Here is an 18,954-nt window from a genome sequence, read left to right on the forward strand (position 1 = left end):
GTGATAGAGTGAGGAGCGTGTAGACATGTACTGTGTTAGGTAGGGTGGTTAGCTGAGGCTTTTCTGACCTTTTAACCCAAGGCCTAACTATTACAGTGGTTTTATTTGCTATTGTCAACTCTCTGAGATGGGTATGAACATGAAAGACTGAAGTGGCTCAGTTAACATAGCACAGCAAGCAGGATTCAGAAGCCAGACTGCAGAGCCACATATTTAATCAACAAGTTGCCTGCTTAGTATTAAAGCTAATGAAAAGTATTGCTGTTTATGCTGTTGGGTTTTTCCCTCCTCCTAAATATGATTCAAGATTGCATGGAAATTGATCATTTTAGTGGTATCTTTTCTCTGGATTCAATTATTATACATTCACATAGAATTGATTCTATAATCACAATGAATTTTTAGTTCACTTCTGGATTTTATGAAAATATCAATTCCTTCAGGTTCTAAGGAAGTGTGTTTATGACCATACATAGTTTTCCAGATTTTTCAAGTTGTAGGAAGACTAATAATTATAGTATCTTCCTTTTGTTTTAAATTAAAGGAATACTGTTTTTAAAATGTTTTAAGAGTTAAACACTGTTTTCACTATTACTGTGTTATGCTACACCTAAAAACCCAGACAGTTTTTAAGAGCTTGTTTTTTGGTTAAATTAATTTTATTTAAACTGTCATTGGTGATTATCAGTGTGGGGTAATACTCAGTAGGGTGCTCATTTAATTTCCCCTGAAGATAAGTGATATTAATTATAAAACTCAGTATACCCCAGACACAGCTGTAGCTGTATTAATTAAGTGTGGCACACCACCTCAAATAGCATTGTAATAGAATTCCCTCAGTCTTATGTGTTTAACCAGTTCTTCAACAAAGACAAATTGTTTGTACTTCATCTCCTTGAGTTGTTTTTCTAACTTATCTTTAAGAAAGACAAGAATTTCAAAAGTAGCTACACAAGTGCAGAAATAGTAAAAGACACATACTCCCAGCCAAATTGCCAAATACAAAATAACAACCATTTATAGCCAGTATGATGGGGATTTCTATTGTGTTTTTATGTACACAAGTATTTTAAAGTTTGCTTTTAAAAGTTTGCTTTTACATTTTATTGTGTCTTGCTTTAAGCAAATAGTATGTGCAGTTTTATGAAAGATAATTTAGTGATTTTTTTCGTTTGTGAGCAGAGGACACATTGTATCGTCCCTTTAAAAAATGAACTTTCTTATTACATTTCAAATGATTTGATAGTAAAATTCACTTTGCATCTAGCTTTGTAATAATGTCTTGATTACGTGGAATCTACCTGTAGTGCTCAATGGAGCATCACATAGCTGGGGACACTTTTACATTAAGCCTGAGGTATTCAGCAAATTCAATTTACTGCCCTAGTATAGGGGGAAGGATTATATTTATTTTTGTCCTATGGTTCCTTCCTTATTTTGTCTTTCATGCCTTCAACTCAGGGCAAGTAGATAAAAGTATTGTAATGGAATTATGAATCACTGATCTTTTGTATCTCACATTACGGTTTGGATGTTGGAAGATTTAGAAGATAGAAGAGGGATATGCTAATTTTTCCTATCCTGCCTTTAACTAGGTATGCTAGTGGTAACAAATTTGCTAGTGTGCAAATTTGTTTTTCCACTTGGGTAAAATTCATCCTTCTCCAGAGTTTAAGCGCTAAGTGTATGGGGAAGTTGTGCTAATTCTATTTTCTTATTACTGTATATATTCTGATATTTATTGATAAAAATACAGTCCTACCAAAAACATGATAGGTTAACTCTTTCCCCTTTATGCAATTTTATAAGCCAACTACTATGAAATTTTTATGTGTAAGTGGTTTGGAGCTTTTTATTAGTTAAACATGCATTCAGTCTGATGCCATTGCTCAAGCTCTTAGCACAATGACTGACAATATAGAAGAGACTCAATCAATATTAGCCATTATCATTTTTATGACATTTAGAGATTTTTGTTTAAGAAAGGTTTGTGTTTTTTTTGGTGAAAACTAAAAATTTTTATTCTACTACAGATGGAATCATTAAGTTTATAATAACAAATCAGCTTGTGAATTGCTTAAGCGCACTTCCCATTCATTGACATGTTTACATTTCTAATATTGATGTTGTATTAATGATGTTTTGCTTAATTTCATGTCATAAGTTTAGCATATTAATCAAGTTACACCTTTGTGGTGTGTGAAGAGGAGTGAGTGTAGTTTTCACACTGAGGGACTGTTACTACTTACACAGATGGGAATGGAGTGGTAAATCCGAAGACAGGCAGAATAACCAGTCTCATTTCTTAACAACACATTTTTGTATCTCCTACTTTTTTAAAACAAATATGAAGATTGGGGTACTAATGTGTGGAGATACAGCCACTTCTGGAAGTATATTCATGTGAAGGCAGTTTTATGTTTCTGGGTTACTCCTAAGGAGAGCATGTTTATCTTGGTGAGTCAGATAACTCTTTACTTTGCTACTGCAATACGTTGTACACACCTCTTGCTGCATTTTCTACATAGCTATATAATTTCCTCTTTATGCGCTTGTCTCCTGGTTTGTTTGATTTTTATGTCCTAAAGAGCTCATGTACCTTTGTATTGCCAACATCAAACAGAACAACCTCTCTAGTGCTCTTCATTTCTTTTTGAAATCTGGGATTCCATTTGATATAATTTCTTAGTGGCATGAAAAACATAAAATTTGATATAATTTCTTTTGATACTTCTTGTATTATAGGTTGGCTGGAGGCAAATTCTCTCAACTTTTGTGTGTATGAAAATGTTTATATTTTGCTTCTATTTATGAAAGATATTTTCACTGGACATAAAAATCCCAGGATTGACAGTATTTTTCTTTTGGTACTTTTAAATTTTTATTTATTATTAATTATTATTATTACTTTTTGATTTAATGTTTATTGTATTACTTTCCATTACCATTTAGTCCCCTTACATCCCCCTACCCCCAGCAATCACCACACTGTTGTCCATGTCCATGACTCCTTTTTCCTCTATCTCTCCACCTCACACCACCCTGCAAAGCCCTGTCGCCTCCACCCATTGTCATCCCACTCTCCATCTATGAGTCTGTCTCCTTTGTTAGTTCAGTTTGTTTGTTAGGTTCCACATATGAGTGAAATCATATGGTATTTGTCTTTCTCTGACTGGCTTATTCCACTTGGCATAATGTTCTCCAGGTCCATGCATACTGTCATTAAGGGTAAACTTTTCTTTTTCTTTTTTTTTTTTTTTTTTGAAGATTTTGTTTGTTGTTTGTTTATTTACTTATTAGGGGAAGTGAGGGAAAAAGAGAGAGAAACATCAATGTGTGTTTGCCACTTGAGCACCTCCTACTGGAAACCTGGCCCACAACCCAGGCATGTGCTCTGACTGGGAATTGAACTGGAGCCTTTGGTTTACAGTCTGGCGCTTAATCCACTGAACCACACCAGCCAGGGAAACTTTTGTTCTTTTTTATAGTTGAGTAGTATTCCATTGTGTAAATGTCCCACAGTTATTTTATCCACTCATCTATTGATGGATACCTGGGCTGCTTCTATATGTTGGTGATTTAATTTAACACTGCGATGAACATAGGTGTGCTTATGTTCCTTCAAATTAGTGTTTTGGGTTCCTTCGGATGCATTCCCAGAAGTGAGATAACTAGGTTGAAGGTAGATCCATTTTTAAGTTTTTGAGGTATCTCCATACTGCTTTCTACAGTGGCTGCACCAATCTGTATTCCCACCAACAGTACAAAAGGATTCCCCTTTCTCTACATCCTTGCCAGTACTTGTTTGTTGATTAATTGGTGATAGCTGTTCTGATAGGTGTGAGATAATATCTCATTGTGGTTTTCATTTGCATTTTTCTGATTATGAGTGACATTGAGCATCTTTTCATTTGTCTATTGACCATCTGCATGTCCTCTTTGGGGAAGTGTCTGTTCAGGTCCTTTACTTATTTTTTCTTTCTCTTTTTCTTTTTTCTTTTTTTTTTTTGCTGTTGAGTTTTATAAATTCTTTATAAATTTTGGACATTAAGCCCTTATCAGATGTACCAGCAAATATGTTCTCCTATTCTGTGGGTTGTCTTTTAATTTTGTTGATGATTTCCTTTGCAAAAATTTTTTAGTTTGATGTAGTCTTGTTTATTTCTTTTGTTTCCCTTGCCTGGGAAGATATGTCCAATAATGTTGCTATAGGCAGTGTCCATTATATTGCTGCCTATGTTTTCTTCTAGAATTTTTATGGTTTTGGATCTAACATTTAAGTCTTTAATCATTTTAAATTTATTTTTGTGTGTGGTATAAGAGATAGTCCAGTTTCATTTATGCACGTGTCTGTTCAGTTTCCCAACACCATTTATTGAATAAGCTATCTTTAGACCATTGTATGTCCTTGCTTCCTCTGTTGAATATTAATTGCCTATAAAGTTGTAGGTTTATTTCTGGGCTGTCTATTCTGTTCCATTGATCTATGTGTCTGTTTTTATGCCAGTACCATGCTGTTTTGATTACTATGGTCTTATAGTTGGATATTAGGAAGTGTGATTCTTCCAACTTTGTTCTTTCTCGGGATTGCTGATGCTACTTGGGACCTTTTGTGGTTCCATATAAATTTTTGAAATATTTGTTTTAGTTTTGTGAAATACATCATTAGAATCTCAATAGGAATTGCATTAACTCCAGATTGCTTTGGGAAGTATGGACAATTTAGTGATGTTCTTTCTGTCCATGAACACAGTACATACTCTGACTTAATTGTGTCTTCTTCAATTTCTTCCCTTAGTGTTTTATAATTTTCTGAGTACAGTTCTTTTACTTCCTTGGATAGGTTTATTCCTAGGTATTTTACTCTTTTTGAAGTAGTTATGAATGGAATTGTTTTTTTAGTTTCCCTTTCTATTAGTTCACTACTGGCATATAAAAATGCAACTGATTTCTGGATATTAATTTTGTATCCTGCTACTTTGCTGAGTTCATTTATCAGTTCCAGTGTTTCTTGATGGAATGTTTAGGGTACTCTATGTGCAATGTCATGTCATCTGCAATTAGAGACAGTTTTACTTCTTCCTTTCCAATTTGGATGCCTTTTATTTCTTCTTGTCTGATTGCTATGGCTTGGACTTCCAATACTATGTTGAATAAGAGAGGCGAAAGCAGACACCCCTGTCTTATTCCCAGTCTTAAGGGAAACACTCGTAGTTTTTGCTCCTTGAGTATGATGTGGGCAGTGGGTTTGTCATATGTGGCCTTTATTATGTTTAGGTATGTTCCCCCTAATCCCACTTTGCTGAGAATTTTTACCATAAATGAGTGTTGGATTTTATCAAATGCTTTTCCTGCATCTATTGTTATGATCATGTGGTTTTATCCTTCATTTTGTTTATGTGGTGAATCACATTTATTGATTTGCAATGTCGTACCAACCTTGCATTCCCAGAATAAATCCCACTTGACCATGGTGTTTGATTTTTTGATGCATTGCTCTATGTAGTTTGCTAATATTTTGTTGAGGATTTTAGCATTTATGCTCATCAGGGATATTGGCCTGTAATTTTCTTTCTTTGTAGTGTCTTTATCTGGTTTTGGAATTAAAATAATGTTGGCTTTTTAAAATGATCTTGGGACCCTTCCCTCCTCTTGAAATTTATGAAACAGTTTGAGGAGAGATGTGTGCGCTTCTTGGAATGTTTGGTAAAGTTCATCTTGAAGCCATCTAGTCCAGGGCTTTTGTTTGTTGGGAGTTTTTTGATTACTGCTTCAATTTCACTTGGTGTAATCTCTCTATTCTGATTCTCTGATTCTTCCTGATTTAGTTTTGGAAAACTGTAGTTTTCTAGGAACTTACACATTTTGTCCAGGTTGTCTAATTTGTTGTCATATAGTTGTTCATAGTACTTTCTTACAACGCTTGGTATTTCTTTGGTGTCGGTTGTTATTTCTCCTCTTCCGTTTCTGATTTTATTTATTTGGGTCCTCTCTCTCTTTTTCTTGATGAGTCCAGTTAAAGGTTTGCCAATCTTTTTTATCTTTTCAAAGAACCAGCTCTTGGATTCATTGAACTTTGGTTTCATTTTTTTAGACTCTATTTCCTTTATTTCTGCTCTGATCTTTATTATTTTTTTTCCTTCTGCTCACTTTGGGCTTTGTTGTTCTTTTGAAGTTCCTTTAAGTGTGAACTTAGATTGTTTATTTTAGCTTTTTTTTTTTGAGATAGGCCTGTCATACTATGAATTTTTGTGTTAGCATTGCTTTCTCTGTGTCCCACAGATTTTGGATTGTTGTGTCCTCATTTTCATTTGTTTCCAAGGTATCTGTTGATTTCTTCCTTGATCTCATTGTTGACCCATTCATTGTTTAATAACATGTTATTTAACTTCCGTGTCTCTGCGTGTTTTTCAGTGTTCTTTTTGTGATTGATTCCTAGTTTCATAGCAGTATGGTCGGAGAAGATGCTTGATAATGATTCCAATCTTTTCAAATATATTGAGAGTTGTTTTGTGTCCTTACATGTGATCTATTCTAGAAAACATCGATGTTGTCTTGATAAGTATATGTATTCTGCTGCTTTGGGGTGAAATGCTCTGAGAATATCAATTAAGTCCATTTGATCTTGCGTGTTGTTTTAGGCTGCTGTTTCCTTGTTGATTTTCTGCCTAGAAGGTCTATCCATTGAAATCAGTGATGTGTTAAATCCCCAACTATGACTGTACTTCCGTTGATCTCCCCATTTATGTACATGAAGATTTGCTTCACATATTTAGGTGTTCCAATGTTGGGTGCATAAATTTTTACTAGGATCATATCCTCTTGTTGGATTTGTTCCTTTTATCATTATGGAGTGTCCGTCTAAGCCTTGGTTTTAAAGTCTGTTTTGTCAGATATAAGTACTGCTAACCCAGTTTTTTTTTTTTCTTTCCCTTTATATGAAATAATTTTTTCCTACCCTTTACTTTAGTCTGTGTGTATCTGAAGACATCACAATTGCTTGTCTCTATATCCTGTAGCTCTTGTTCTGGAGAATTCTCTTGTTCTTTCCGTTGGTGTCTGTTTCTCTATTTTCCCATTTTAGCAGCTTCTTTTTATTTGTTTCTATATGTTAGGTAGAAAGACTTTGGTGTAGGCCTTTGTCAGCTGCAGCTTGTGACTGGCCCTAGTCAACCTGTTTAGAGTTATCAGCAATCCACAGCATGTGGCCTCCTCTGCTGGGCTCTTTGTGTGCCGAAAGAACCAGTCTGTGCACAAAGATCACCACCTTTTATGAGCACTGGGCCCTGGGGAGGATTAGCTAAAGTCTTACAGAGTTCCCAGATGTCTGCATTGCTTGTTAAACTAATTGGTGACAGAGCACCAAGCTGTAATCAGCAGCCAGGCTTAGGTTCTACGGGGTGGGGCAGTTGCTTCCCTTCAGGCTGATGATGCCATTTGGAGAGGAGTGCTCTGCCTGAGAAGGAAGGCTCCTGCAGTATGGAGAATGACTCAGCACAGCTATCCTGGCGGCTGTTCCTTCAGTTCTCTACCCTGAACCACAAACCCTGACTCTCCTCAAATGTCTCTCGTCCACTCTGCCCTCCCTCTGCCAGAGACCAAGGTAAATGGCTGCAAATGATATTTTGTGTGCTGGCCCTTTAAGAGGCCCTCTGACTCTCTAGGAATCTTTCCCTGGCAGGCAGAAACCCTTCTGCTTTTCACAGATGAATGTGGTCTGGGTTCCTTTCCTGGCTCTGGTGCTGTAGGCTGGGAAGCCCAGCTTGTGGTTTAGGCCCCACACTTCTGTAGTGAACCCCCCAGGTGCTGAAGTAACCCTCCAGGACTTCAGCTGCCACCCATGGGATCCCAGGCAGCCCTCTTGTGCCTGCTCCACACTGCCTACCATTTGCGTTGTGGTGAAGTGGTTTCTTCTGTGTTTATAAGGCTTCTCTCCAGCTAGTGTTTAGTTGTTTTTTCAGGATGATTTCTCTACAATTCAGTTCTTAATTCCAGATTAGTCCTGGGAGGAGGTTAATGTAGCTTCCACTTACTCCTCTGCCATCTTGGATCTCCTCTTTCGGTACTTCAAAGGTGCCGTTCCGTTGTCTTTTGCTGCCATTGTTTCTGGTGAGAAATTAGTTATCGTTTGTGTCATTTTCCTCCTGTGTATATAATGTCTTCATTTCTTTGTCTACACTTGTGTGGTTTTAATTTTAATTTTCAGCAGTTTGACTAGGAGGTACCTGAGTGGTTTTGTTTTTGTGGGGTGGGCGGTATATATTCTTCTTGGGGTTTGCTGAGCTGCTTTTTTTTTTTTCTAATAGAACAGTTCTCTTCTGACATATATCTTCTGTATTATTTTCACTCTCCCTTCTGCTTCTGGGCCCCAATTACACTTGTGTACAATATTTTGTATTGTAGCACAAAGCTTGGTTGCTGTGTTCTTTATTTCTTTTTTTTTCTTCTTTCTCTTTGTTGTGGTTTTCATACTTTCCTTGATCTGTGTTTAGGTTCACCAGTTCTTTCCTCAGCAATGTTTAGATTCTGTTAAGCCCATCTAGTGAATTCTTTACTTCTGATCCATTTTTTTTGTTCTAAAAGACATTAGATGTCTCATGCATGGTGTCCACCCTTTTCATTATATCTTTTATCCTTTATATCCTTTGTTATTTTTATAAATCTTATTTTAAAGTCTGTCTGATAATTCCACCATCTAAACCGTGTCTGGGTCTGCTTTTTTTGACTAGGGGACACATTTTCTTGATCTTTGTGCATCTTGTAATGTTTGATCGTATGGTGAACATGTAAGAACATTATAGTAGAAGTTAAATAGTATTTGCTTCCAAAAAAGTTTCTTTCAAGTGCGTAGAATGGGTCAATGAGCTCTCTAGTTGAGCTGAGTTTTGGCTTCCTTGCTGCTTCTGTTTTATTCAGCTCATTTTTGGCCTCATGTTTTGAGGGCTTGGGATCTGGGCAGTAATGAGATTCTGGCTATGTGTTTTTTGACTTCACAACTGAACCACTAGCTTTCAAAACTGTGGGGTATCTGTGTTTAAATGTCCTGATGCCTACTTGTAGGATAATGGTAGAGTTTTCTTTATGCTTTCAGTCCCACCTCTGGCTCTCTCTTTCTTCAGGAAGTCTCTATCTGACCTGATACCTTTCTCCCAGGCCCTAATGTGTTATTGGATTTCTCTCATGTCACTGGTTTAGGCCAGAGGCTTTGGAGGGCAGCTGCTTTGCAAAATTTTCCTCCTATGCCTCACATACCCCAGGGAACATCTTGTTCAGCTTTCCTGCCCTCCCCACCACTGCCATGCCACCCCATGGAGCTGGTGAAGACTTCAGGGCAGGAGTTTGTAGGTGGGTACAGACTGGTTCCGTGGCTGGATTTTTGAGACTGGGGAATTCTAGTCTCTCATGCCAGTACCTGTGCTCCTGTCAACAGTAGTTCATTAAAGATTGGGTTTTTCTTTACTTTTGTTTAACTACTTTTTCAGCTGTTTGTCAGTGATGAGAGCACCTGCCACTTTTTTTTTTATCCTCTACTGAGGACATACTTATTAATTTTTAGAGAAAGGAAAGCAGGGAGAGAGAGAGGGAGAGAAACATGAATGTGAGGAAGAAACATCGATAGTTGCCTTCTGTGCACACCCAACCAGCAATTAAACCAAGCCTGCCACTTCTTGATAGTTAGTTCTTGTGGATTTCTCATGACCTCAGCTCCCCGATGGGTTGAAGTCAACAGGTACTACAATTTTGTAGTTTTTGTGGCATGTTTCTCTTTTTACGATGAGAGCGGTGGTGTTTGTGAGTACTTTCTAAATCCCACTGGAAGTGGTCATATTCTTAGTACTTTAATGTTTAGGTCATGCTAGATGGACCATGCGTGAGTGTGGTACACAGCATGTTTCCTAGGCATTATCATCATTTAAAGACCTATTTTAAAAGATAATCTTTATTATCTTTATCTCATTATTTGAAGACATTCTGTTTCATTAGTGAAGTGACTTGTTCAAGATGAGAATTTGAAGATTCGTATTTCTTTGATGTGTTATACCTGTTCTAGTCTATAGAACATTTCTGTGATGACAGAAATGTTCTATATGTACTTTGAGCAGTATGGGAGCCACTAGCTACTAGTGACTCTTGAGCACTTGATATATGGCTAGTGCAACTAAGGAACTGAATTTTAATTTATGTTTAAATAGCTACATGTGGCTAGTGGCTGCTATAATGAATATAGCATAGGTCTATGTACTATACATACTATGGCATTGTAGCTTAATATACACAGGTATGCCGAGCAATTCACAGAAGCATCCTGCTTCTAAGTATAGTTCTATTGTCAGCATCCACTTTGAGGCTTTTAGACTTTTTGATTGTTACCATTTGAAACATTGTATGTGACTCTGGGTTCTCTGTGAGAAATAGAACTTACAAAAATCAAAGTAAACAAATAATTAGCTGTATGTTCATTTCAAATATCTGTCAGCTATTTGATGATCTAATTGTAGAAGAGATCCCATTACAACAACACTCCAGCTTTATTTCCTGAGGCTTTCAGCCACCCTCCTCTATAGTTGTTCATGAAGTTCAAACACAGACTAGCCTGGGTAAAGGGGAGTATGTTTATCAGGTCAGTAAGTTATGGAGATATAAGTAGAATTCTGAAAGTTCCTAAATCACACCCTGCTCTGCCCCTACCCCCTGCCCCCGTCCTGCCTGCCATCCACACACCTCCCTTGAGTAGAGTGTGCGCTGTGAAAAGGGTTCAGGGCAGAGTAACAGCATGATTGCCAACTACTAAATTAGCTAAGCTACTTTTGTAAAATCACTTAGATTGCTAATCTGTAAAGTGAAGGTCACCTGACATTAGAATCTCAATTCTATACTTTTAAGATTAGAAGGAATCTTGACTTTGATTTCTCTTCCACTTTGAGACATAAATGGTTACTGAAAACTTTTTACTAACAAACACAAATGTAAATATACATATAAATAAAAAATAAATATATATTTAATTTTAAAGATTCCAGTGCTGAATACCTCCTGATGAAATCAAATTGATAATGTGATCAAACTTGTTTGTTTATTCATCTTGAGAAGGAGATATTTACATATGTGCTATTTTATTCTTTTGTAGCTGGACAGATTTGCCAGCATAAAAATTCCAGGGAGCAAGAAAGAAAGGCCTCCACTTTCCAACCTGAAGACTGCATTTGCCAGCAGTGATTGTTCCTCAGAGACGATGGAAAACCTTCCAAAGCCACTGTCAGAGAATGAACTCTTGGAACTTTTTGAAAAGATGATGGTAAGAATTAGATTCTTATGACATGTTTGATGTTAAAGCCTTAGCTTATGGTCATGTTTTAGAAACACTAAACATATTTGGAACTCATCATGTTCCATAGGGTGGTTTCTGATATCATTTAACATGGCACTTTAGGCATAGAAGCTTTACAGTTACAAAAAAAGAATGTGAAGAAAAATATTATACCATAGATACTCTAAAGTATCAAATGATACATTTTTGTCTTGAATGGATGATGTAAGTGTCCTGTTTGGGTTCGGTTGCATTTTTAGGAAGATGGGCACAGTGCTCTGCTGTGTACGTTGTTTAGTGTGCTGACTTGTGGACTTGTTTTCTTTCCTTCTTGGTTCTCAGAATAACCAAGTTCTTGTAGTCCTGTAATAGTTATACTGGTAGAGACTTGAACTCATTCATTTTGGAATGTGCCTGTTCTGGGAGAGGCACCTGGTGTCATTTGTGGCCTTCCTCAGCTGGTTCTAAAACGATGGTGATTCTCAGACAGACTCAGCCACTGGCTTTCAAGCTGGCTAGACTAATTTAACCCATAACCCACATGTTAAGTATATTCAAACCACTTACTACAAATGAATGCTAATTTTATATAAATAGATTATTTACATATATTTCTGCCCTCAAGTTGCTGATCTCTTAGGATTCAAAACAACTGAAAAAAAATAAGAGTAAAAAATGCCTGAAGGTAGTATTTAATGATTAAGTTATTTATACATTCAGAATAGGAACAAACTACTTTAATTTTTGTGATACCTCATTAGCTTCAGGGGAAATCAAAATGGAAAGGAAATCCTAGTAGTTTAGGAATATTTAGGGGAGAGGGTGGACTAAGGACAGGTCTTAACTTAGGACAGAATTTGGATAGCAGAGGGAAGGGCATTCTTTTGAGATGGGGAAACAGTAAAGATGGAGCTGGGTTTCAAATAGTTCATGGGTTGGGGAAACTGAGAGGTTGGAATGGGATGATTATTTGGGACAGATTATGAAAGGACTTTGTATGCTGTTCTGAGGAGTTGTATATTATTTCAACATCATTTATTTTGTACATGTCTATTTAACTTATTGGTTTTGAGAGTCTTATTTAGTTTTGGAGGATTATTGCATTCACCTATTTAGGTTACAGTATAAGATGTTCTTGGAATTTGAGAAAAAGTTAATAGCTAGACTCTTCATTGGTCAGCTGGAATCGGCAGGTGTCTTGCTGTTATACTGCCTTATTTTCTTTTCATCCACAAGTGTCTGAGTTCAGTGTTGCACATGGACCTTTAGAAGACCCCAGAAGGAAAGAATGCCTGGTGTGAGCCTTCATGGGATTCTTAATTAGTGTTAGTGACTCCTAACTTTTCATTATTGAACATACATTTTATTAGTATTGTTTTGCATGAGCCTCATGTTTGGGAACTTCTTCTGTCTTATGTCAGTTCTTGATGAAGTGCTGACTTTGGTTTTAATTAACCATACATATATACTTCTTTATAGCCCTGTCATTATGAATCGATATAATTTCAGCTTACAACAACAACAAAAAAATTAACTTTTTTTCCTTTATTTGCTAGCCCTTGCCCCTCTCAGTAAGGCTGTGTAACAGCCTCTCCACGGTACTACCTCAGAGGACTCGAGATAGTCCAGTGCCCTTTCTGTCCCCTCATCCATGCATCAGACGTGCAGCCGCTCACCTAAATTACCTGTGAGGTTCTGGGATGGGACTTCTGTAGTTCCGTTGTGACTACCTTGTTAAAATAAATACTTTCTTTCTTTTTGGTCATAGTTGCTGGTGCCATCTGAGTAAGTAGAGCGAGTAGGCTATTGATATTAGATAATTACAGAGGTCCGTTTTATCACCACAAGCAATTAAAACAGCTGCCTGGGAAGTACTGAATGTAGTTTATGGTATTTGGTTCTGAACATGATTACTTTGGAAGTGTTTTTATGTTAGTCTTACCCTTCTCCTGGCTGAGAGTGTCAATTTTAATAGAATGGACAGGGCAGATGGATATTGACATTTCTGAAGTATTTACAGAATACATATTTAATAAGTGGGCCAGATCACTTGTTAAATCTTAAATAGGACTCCCTGTTGGCAGAAGATCTTTTGTGATCAAATTCACTTTATTAAGCAGAATAGGAAATTGTTGCTTTTTCAGGGCTGCCCAATTTGCTAATAAATGAGTTTGTCACAATTAAGTTTTTTTTAAGAAATGAGGAATAGGTTCTTTCCCTTCCCTTCCTTTCTGATTCCTTCATCATATCACAGACATTGTAGGGAAGATCTGCTGATGACTCTGAACATGAGAAGGGTCGTTTTCCTTTTTGAAATGTGAATTAGTAGCCCTGGCTGGTGTAGCTCAGTGGATTGAGCGCGGGCTGCGAACCAAAGTGTTGCAGGTTCGATTCCTAGTCAGGCCACATACCTGGGTTGCAGGCCACGTGCACATTGATGTTTCTCTCTCTCTCTTTCTCCCTCCCTTCCCTCTCTAAAAATAAATAAAATCTTAAAAGAAAAGAAAATTAAGTTCTTTTGGTGAAAAAATGCTTATATTAAAAAAAGAAATGCGAATTAGTAACATTTTTCAGGTTTTTCGGGGTACCACATTTCTGACAAATTTAAAGCTGTTTCCATGTCTGTGGAGGATGCAAGATTTAGGTTGGGTTTGATTTTTGGCTTGTACCTATTGGTGGTATTTTTATTAACAAAAATTCTTTTGATGAGGCAACATTCAGTAATTTGCCATTTTAATCTTTTGGCATTTGCACCTACAGAGGCTTCATACCATTTAAAATTTACATCTGGAGGCTTTGTTTTGGCATTGTGCCACTTTTAAAATAATTCTTATTTAACATTATCAAAGGTATTTAAGTAATTTTTACATGAAGTAAAAACTTTGTTTTGAAGAACCTCTTTTTCCTCCTCCAGACAATCCTTTGAAAGACAGTGTGCTAACTTGATTACTTAATGAATGTGAAGTACACTGTAGTACTTCAGCATTGGTACTCAATTCACTTATTTAGGAAATTGATTTACTTGGTCTCTGGATAAGAGTTTCAATGTGCTTTCAAAGTGGTGAAGAATTTGTAGTTACACTTCTTAAGGGCTTTTTCTCCCACTTGTCTTTTTGTGAAAGCAGAATTTTTACCTGAAAGCCTATATTGGTTTCTCTGTGGATCTACTTATGTGAAGTAGTTGTGTGGACATACATCATTGTATATAAAACTTTGATTTCTGGAAGTCAGATTTCAGTAGCTACCCTTGAACTCACTGTAGATATACGTAACTGGTTTTTGAACCGGGTGAACATCATAGGTACAAGTCAAAAGTGACTGTGTATTCCACCTGTTGCCTCTTTAACCAGCCCTCTCAGCTTTTTCCTTCCTGTCCCTGGATGAAATCCCAGGCAGGTCCCAGAGTTTTCTGTTCACTTTTGGATAACAAAAAAACTTTAGTTTAATACAAATAACTTAATTTTCATCCCCCCAAACTTCCTCTCTTTTCCCCTTTCAAGCCTGTTCTCCTTAGAGTCTCCAGTGGGGGCTGTTTTGGGGGAGTGAGAACTTTGGCCCCTTCTCTGTTTCTCCACATTACTCTTCCCTACCCTCTAGACTGAATGTCTCCCCTAGGAATGTCTCCCCTATAGATTGGAGGTGAGGGAGGAGGAACAAGAATACAGTTTCTGTAATTATAATAAATATCCACAATATTTATAATCAGGCATTGGTGCCCTGGGGCATTGTATTTTCTATTACTGCTGTAATAAATTATTACTACAGATTTGGTGACTTAGAACAACACTAACATAATGTATCACAGTTCTGCAGGTCACAGTCCAGGTTGACTCACATGGTTTCTCCAGGTTTTACAAAGCTGAAATCAGTGTCTAATGCTTGTGCTCTTACTAGTGAGGCTTTGTGAAAAGTCCTCTTCCAAGTTCGTCTCAGCAGAATCTAGTTCCTTGCTGTGATTGTCATCTGGGACTATTTTAGCTTCCACAGGCTCTCTCCTAGGCTTCATGTGGGCCCCCATATCTCAGAGACATCAAATTCACCTCATGCTTAGAATCTTGGGCTTCCCCTTCTGTGGTATCTCTTGCCTACGTCTGGAGAAAGTCCTTTTCTTTTAAGGACTCATGTATTAGATTGGGATTATTTAGGTAATCCAAAACAATTTCCCTGGGAATTTTAAAGTTTGTAACCTTAATTGCATCTGCAAGATCCCTTTTACCTGACGGAGGTGTAGGAGATTACACAGGCTAACTGCTTGCTCCTGTGGTATTTCAGTGGCCAACCTCCACCCTTCCCTCTTCATTCTCACCTGCAGTTCCCTTGTCACTGGTGATATCTCCTTTGTCTGGTCTTCTTTCCCGGTGTTCATGACCTCATTCCTCTGCTGGGGTCACCTTTTGGGTACAGCACCTCTAAATGGCCCAGGTCTGCTTCCTCCTTGGGATCTACATCTTGTCCAAGGAAAGCTAGTGCCTCTCTTGCCCCTAGCTCCTGTCCTTTGGACCTACAAGTTTGTTCTCTACAAAGAGCAGTTTACTTTGGCTCTTTCTAACTATAGCTTTTAATTTTTTGCAGTTGTTTTCTTCCAGATATTTACTCCTCTAATTCTATGTGGCTTTCTGATGATTAGATCCTTTTTGCAGCATCTAACACTGCTGACCGTTCCCTCCTCTTTGCTTTTTTTCCTCCCTTTGGGTACCACCTCATTCCTTTTCCTGATTCTCCTCCTTTCTGGCCAGTTCTTATCAGTTTACTTTCCAGGTTTCCTCTTCTATATGTCCTTTTATTTGCCTTGAGTGTTGCCTCTGACCATTGTGTCTCCCTGCACACTCCTCCGGAGCGGTCAGAGCCCTTTCATGTTGTAGGTTGTCTCCTGTTTTGACACCTTGCTGTGGCTTCTACACCAGAACAGCTGTAATTGATCTCTCTAAATATGCTCAACTTCAATAGATCAGACACTGAGCTCATCATTTTCTTTTTGTTTTTTCTGCTTTATTGAGATATAGTGGATGTAAAACATTGTGTAAGCTTAAGGCATTCAGTATGATGATTTGATAAACATATATATGCAAAAAATAATATAAACAGCCACTTAAAAAGGGTGCTGGAACTGCCGTCCCAGAGGAACTGCCTTGGAAGCTGACTCCTCCAACCTTTCAAATGTTGAAGCAGGGCAGAATAACCTGGACTGGGCCCGAACCTTGTGTCTCAAACAATTGCAAAGAACAACAAAACAGATATTAGGACTAAAGGACTGTTAACTGCGAGAATAAAAACTAAACAGATTGTTTAGAATTGGCAGTGTCACTGAGTCAGCTTCTCTGCACCGATAGAAATTCCTTTAGATTGGTGTAGTCACTGTGGAACGCAGTGTGGAGTTACCTCAAAAAATTAGAAATGGATCTGCTTTTCAACTCAGTGGTTCCACTTCTGGGAATACATCCAGAGAAACCCGAGACACTAAGTTCAAAAGAATATATGCATCCCTGTGTTCATTGTAGCATTATTTACAATAACCATGATTTGGAAACAGCCCAAGTGCCCATCAGTAGATATGTTGATAAACAAGCTGTGGTACAGTTACACAATGGAATTCCACTCAGCTATAAGAAGAATAATAATTTACCTTTTGTGACAGCATGGATGGACCTGGAGAGTATTATGCTAGATGAAATAAGCCAATCAGAGAAAGACAAGTGCTATATGATTTCATGTGTATGTGAAATCTAACGAACAAGATAAACTAACAAGTTAAAAACAGGCTCATAGATACAGAGAACAAACTGACAGCTGTCAGAGGGGTAAGGGGTCACAGGGCTGGGTGAAAAAGGGTTAGGCAAAAAAATAAAACACACACAACTCATAGATACAGAGAACAGTGTGGTGATCACCAGAGGGAAGGGTGATTCGGGGGAGGTAGGAGCGGGTAAGGGGGGATAAATGATGATGGAGGGAGACTTGATTTGGGGTGCTGTACACACAATACAGTATACAGATGATGTATCATATAACTGTATACCTGAAACCTATGCAATTTTATTAAACCATGCTACCTCAATAAATTCAATAAAAAGAAGGGAAAGGGTTAATTGACAATCTTTGTTGCTAAGGTTTTAGTAGAATTTTAACAACAAAAACAACTATTCAGTCAGACAGAAGCTAAAGTTTAATTTGATGACTGCTTAAATAGTATTTTTGAATAAGACAATATTCAGTTAAATAGCCAACTGATAGGTTTTTTTTCCATTTAAAGACTACTGAAATATTGACCTTATTCAAATTCCTCTTCAGGCCCTATATATTAGGTGTTCTATGTATTTTCTGCTCAATATTTTCTTGATAGACATTTAATGAATTGTGTACACATATCAATATATTGCTATATAATGGCTGAAATTGCGATTTTGGAGCTGTTTTAGAATCTGTAGCCTCAGTGTCATTTTATACCTGTGCAGTGTAGTAGGTGTCTCAGCGCATGTATCATGGAAGAATTGGTTAACACACAATGGTTAATAAGCTTGTTCAGGTTTCTGTATTCTGCTTAGAAAGAAGCCTTATTATAATATAAAGTAAGTTATTTTCAAGTGGTGTTGTGGATACTATGGGTGCCCCTCCAAGACCCCTTCACCAGGGTGGTGCATGCTTACCCCAGTGGATGAATGTGGCTCCTAGTGGTTGATAGCTGTCCCTCTTTCAGAGATTTGGCCTTAGGGAACTATGGCTGATTTGGGGGTATCCTTTCAGGAGGTACTGACTGTGGGGCAGTTTGGGCTGAAGTGAGTATCCACCTGAGGCACGTTTTTGAATGTCTCTTTTTCCTCCTGTCTTGCCTTGCTTCCTTCACCCCCTCATTCTGAAAACATCCCCTTTATTAATCACGTGCACCACAATCCCTATTTCAAGTCTGCCTCCAGGAAGCCTGATCTAAGACAGTGGAGGTATGATATGATCACTTTGAGCAGAAGCAACCTTAAGGAACGTGAAAATTGATGACTTTGCCATAAGGTACCTGTTGTGATTACCTGGAAACTGCACCAGACATGGGATCTGGGCTGTAGTTCTGGAGTTTCTAGAAACCAGTTAGCTGTGAAAAGCCATTTACTTGAACAACAATAATAATAATAAAAAAAGTCATTTCATTTCTCCGAGTCTGTCTTTTCTGTTCTGTAATATATGGAGCTTAGATTATGCATTATTCAGACTCTCATGCTGAAGATTTTCCCTTAAGGCAGGTGGTTATTACAGGAAGATATTTGGCTTCCCTTGATGCCCCCAACTCTAGTTTCTGGGGTAGCCTTAGAAGTTGCTTAGCTTTACTCCTCTGGAATTGCAATAGGAAACATGGATGTGCATTTTCTAGAAAAAAAGGCTTTCGGTACATTTCCTAAGGAGTTTGTGACCCCCCAGAAGTTCAATGCCATTGACTCACAGGGTTTTCTTCTTTTAGCCCTTCTCTGATAGAGGTTCAAAATGTATTCTAGGAGCACTGCACCCTTTACTCATTCATTCATTCATTCATTCATACACACAAACTTTTTTTTTCCTGTTCCTATATTTCTTTTTCCTTTTACAAAGGGCAGACTTTTTCTTATACTTTCCAGTGCCATTTTCTCCTGGACATGCAGAGAATAACTGTGTTGGATGAGCTT

General features: G+C 37.6%; 1 protein-coding gene across 2 annotated transcripts in view; it reads left to right on the forward strand.

Annotated features, from left to right (window-relative positions):
* DIAPH3 (diaphanous related formin 3) overlaps nucleotides 1–18,954 on the forward strand; it is a 472,405-nt gene that overhangs the window by 39,463 nt on the left and 413,988 nt on the right. For both annotated transcript variants that reach the window (XM_028526818.2, XM_028526817.2), the window contains one exon: nucleotides 11,129–11,296. In XM_028526818.2, the coding sequence (XP_028382619.1) occupies nucleotides 11,129–11,296 (168 nt within the window). The remainder of the gene's footprint in view (nucleotides 1–11,128; nucleotides 11,297–18,954) is intronic.

The sequence above is a fragment of the Phyllostomus discolor genome, chromosome 11 (assembly GCF_004126475.2).
Source record: "Phyllostomus discolor isolate MPI-MPIP mPhyDis1 chromosome 11, mPhyDis1.pri.v3, whole genome shotgun sequence".
Lineage (NCBI taxonomy): Eukaryota > Metazoa > Chordata > Mammalia > Chiroptera > Phyllostomidae > Phyllostomus > Phyllostomus discolor.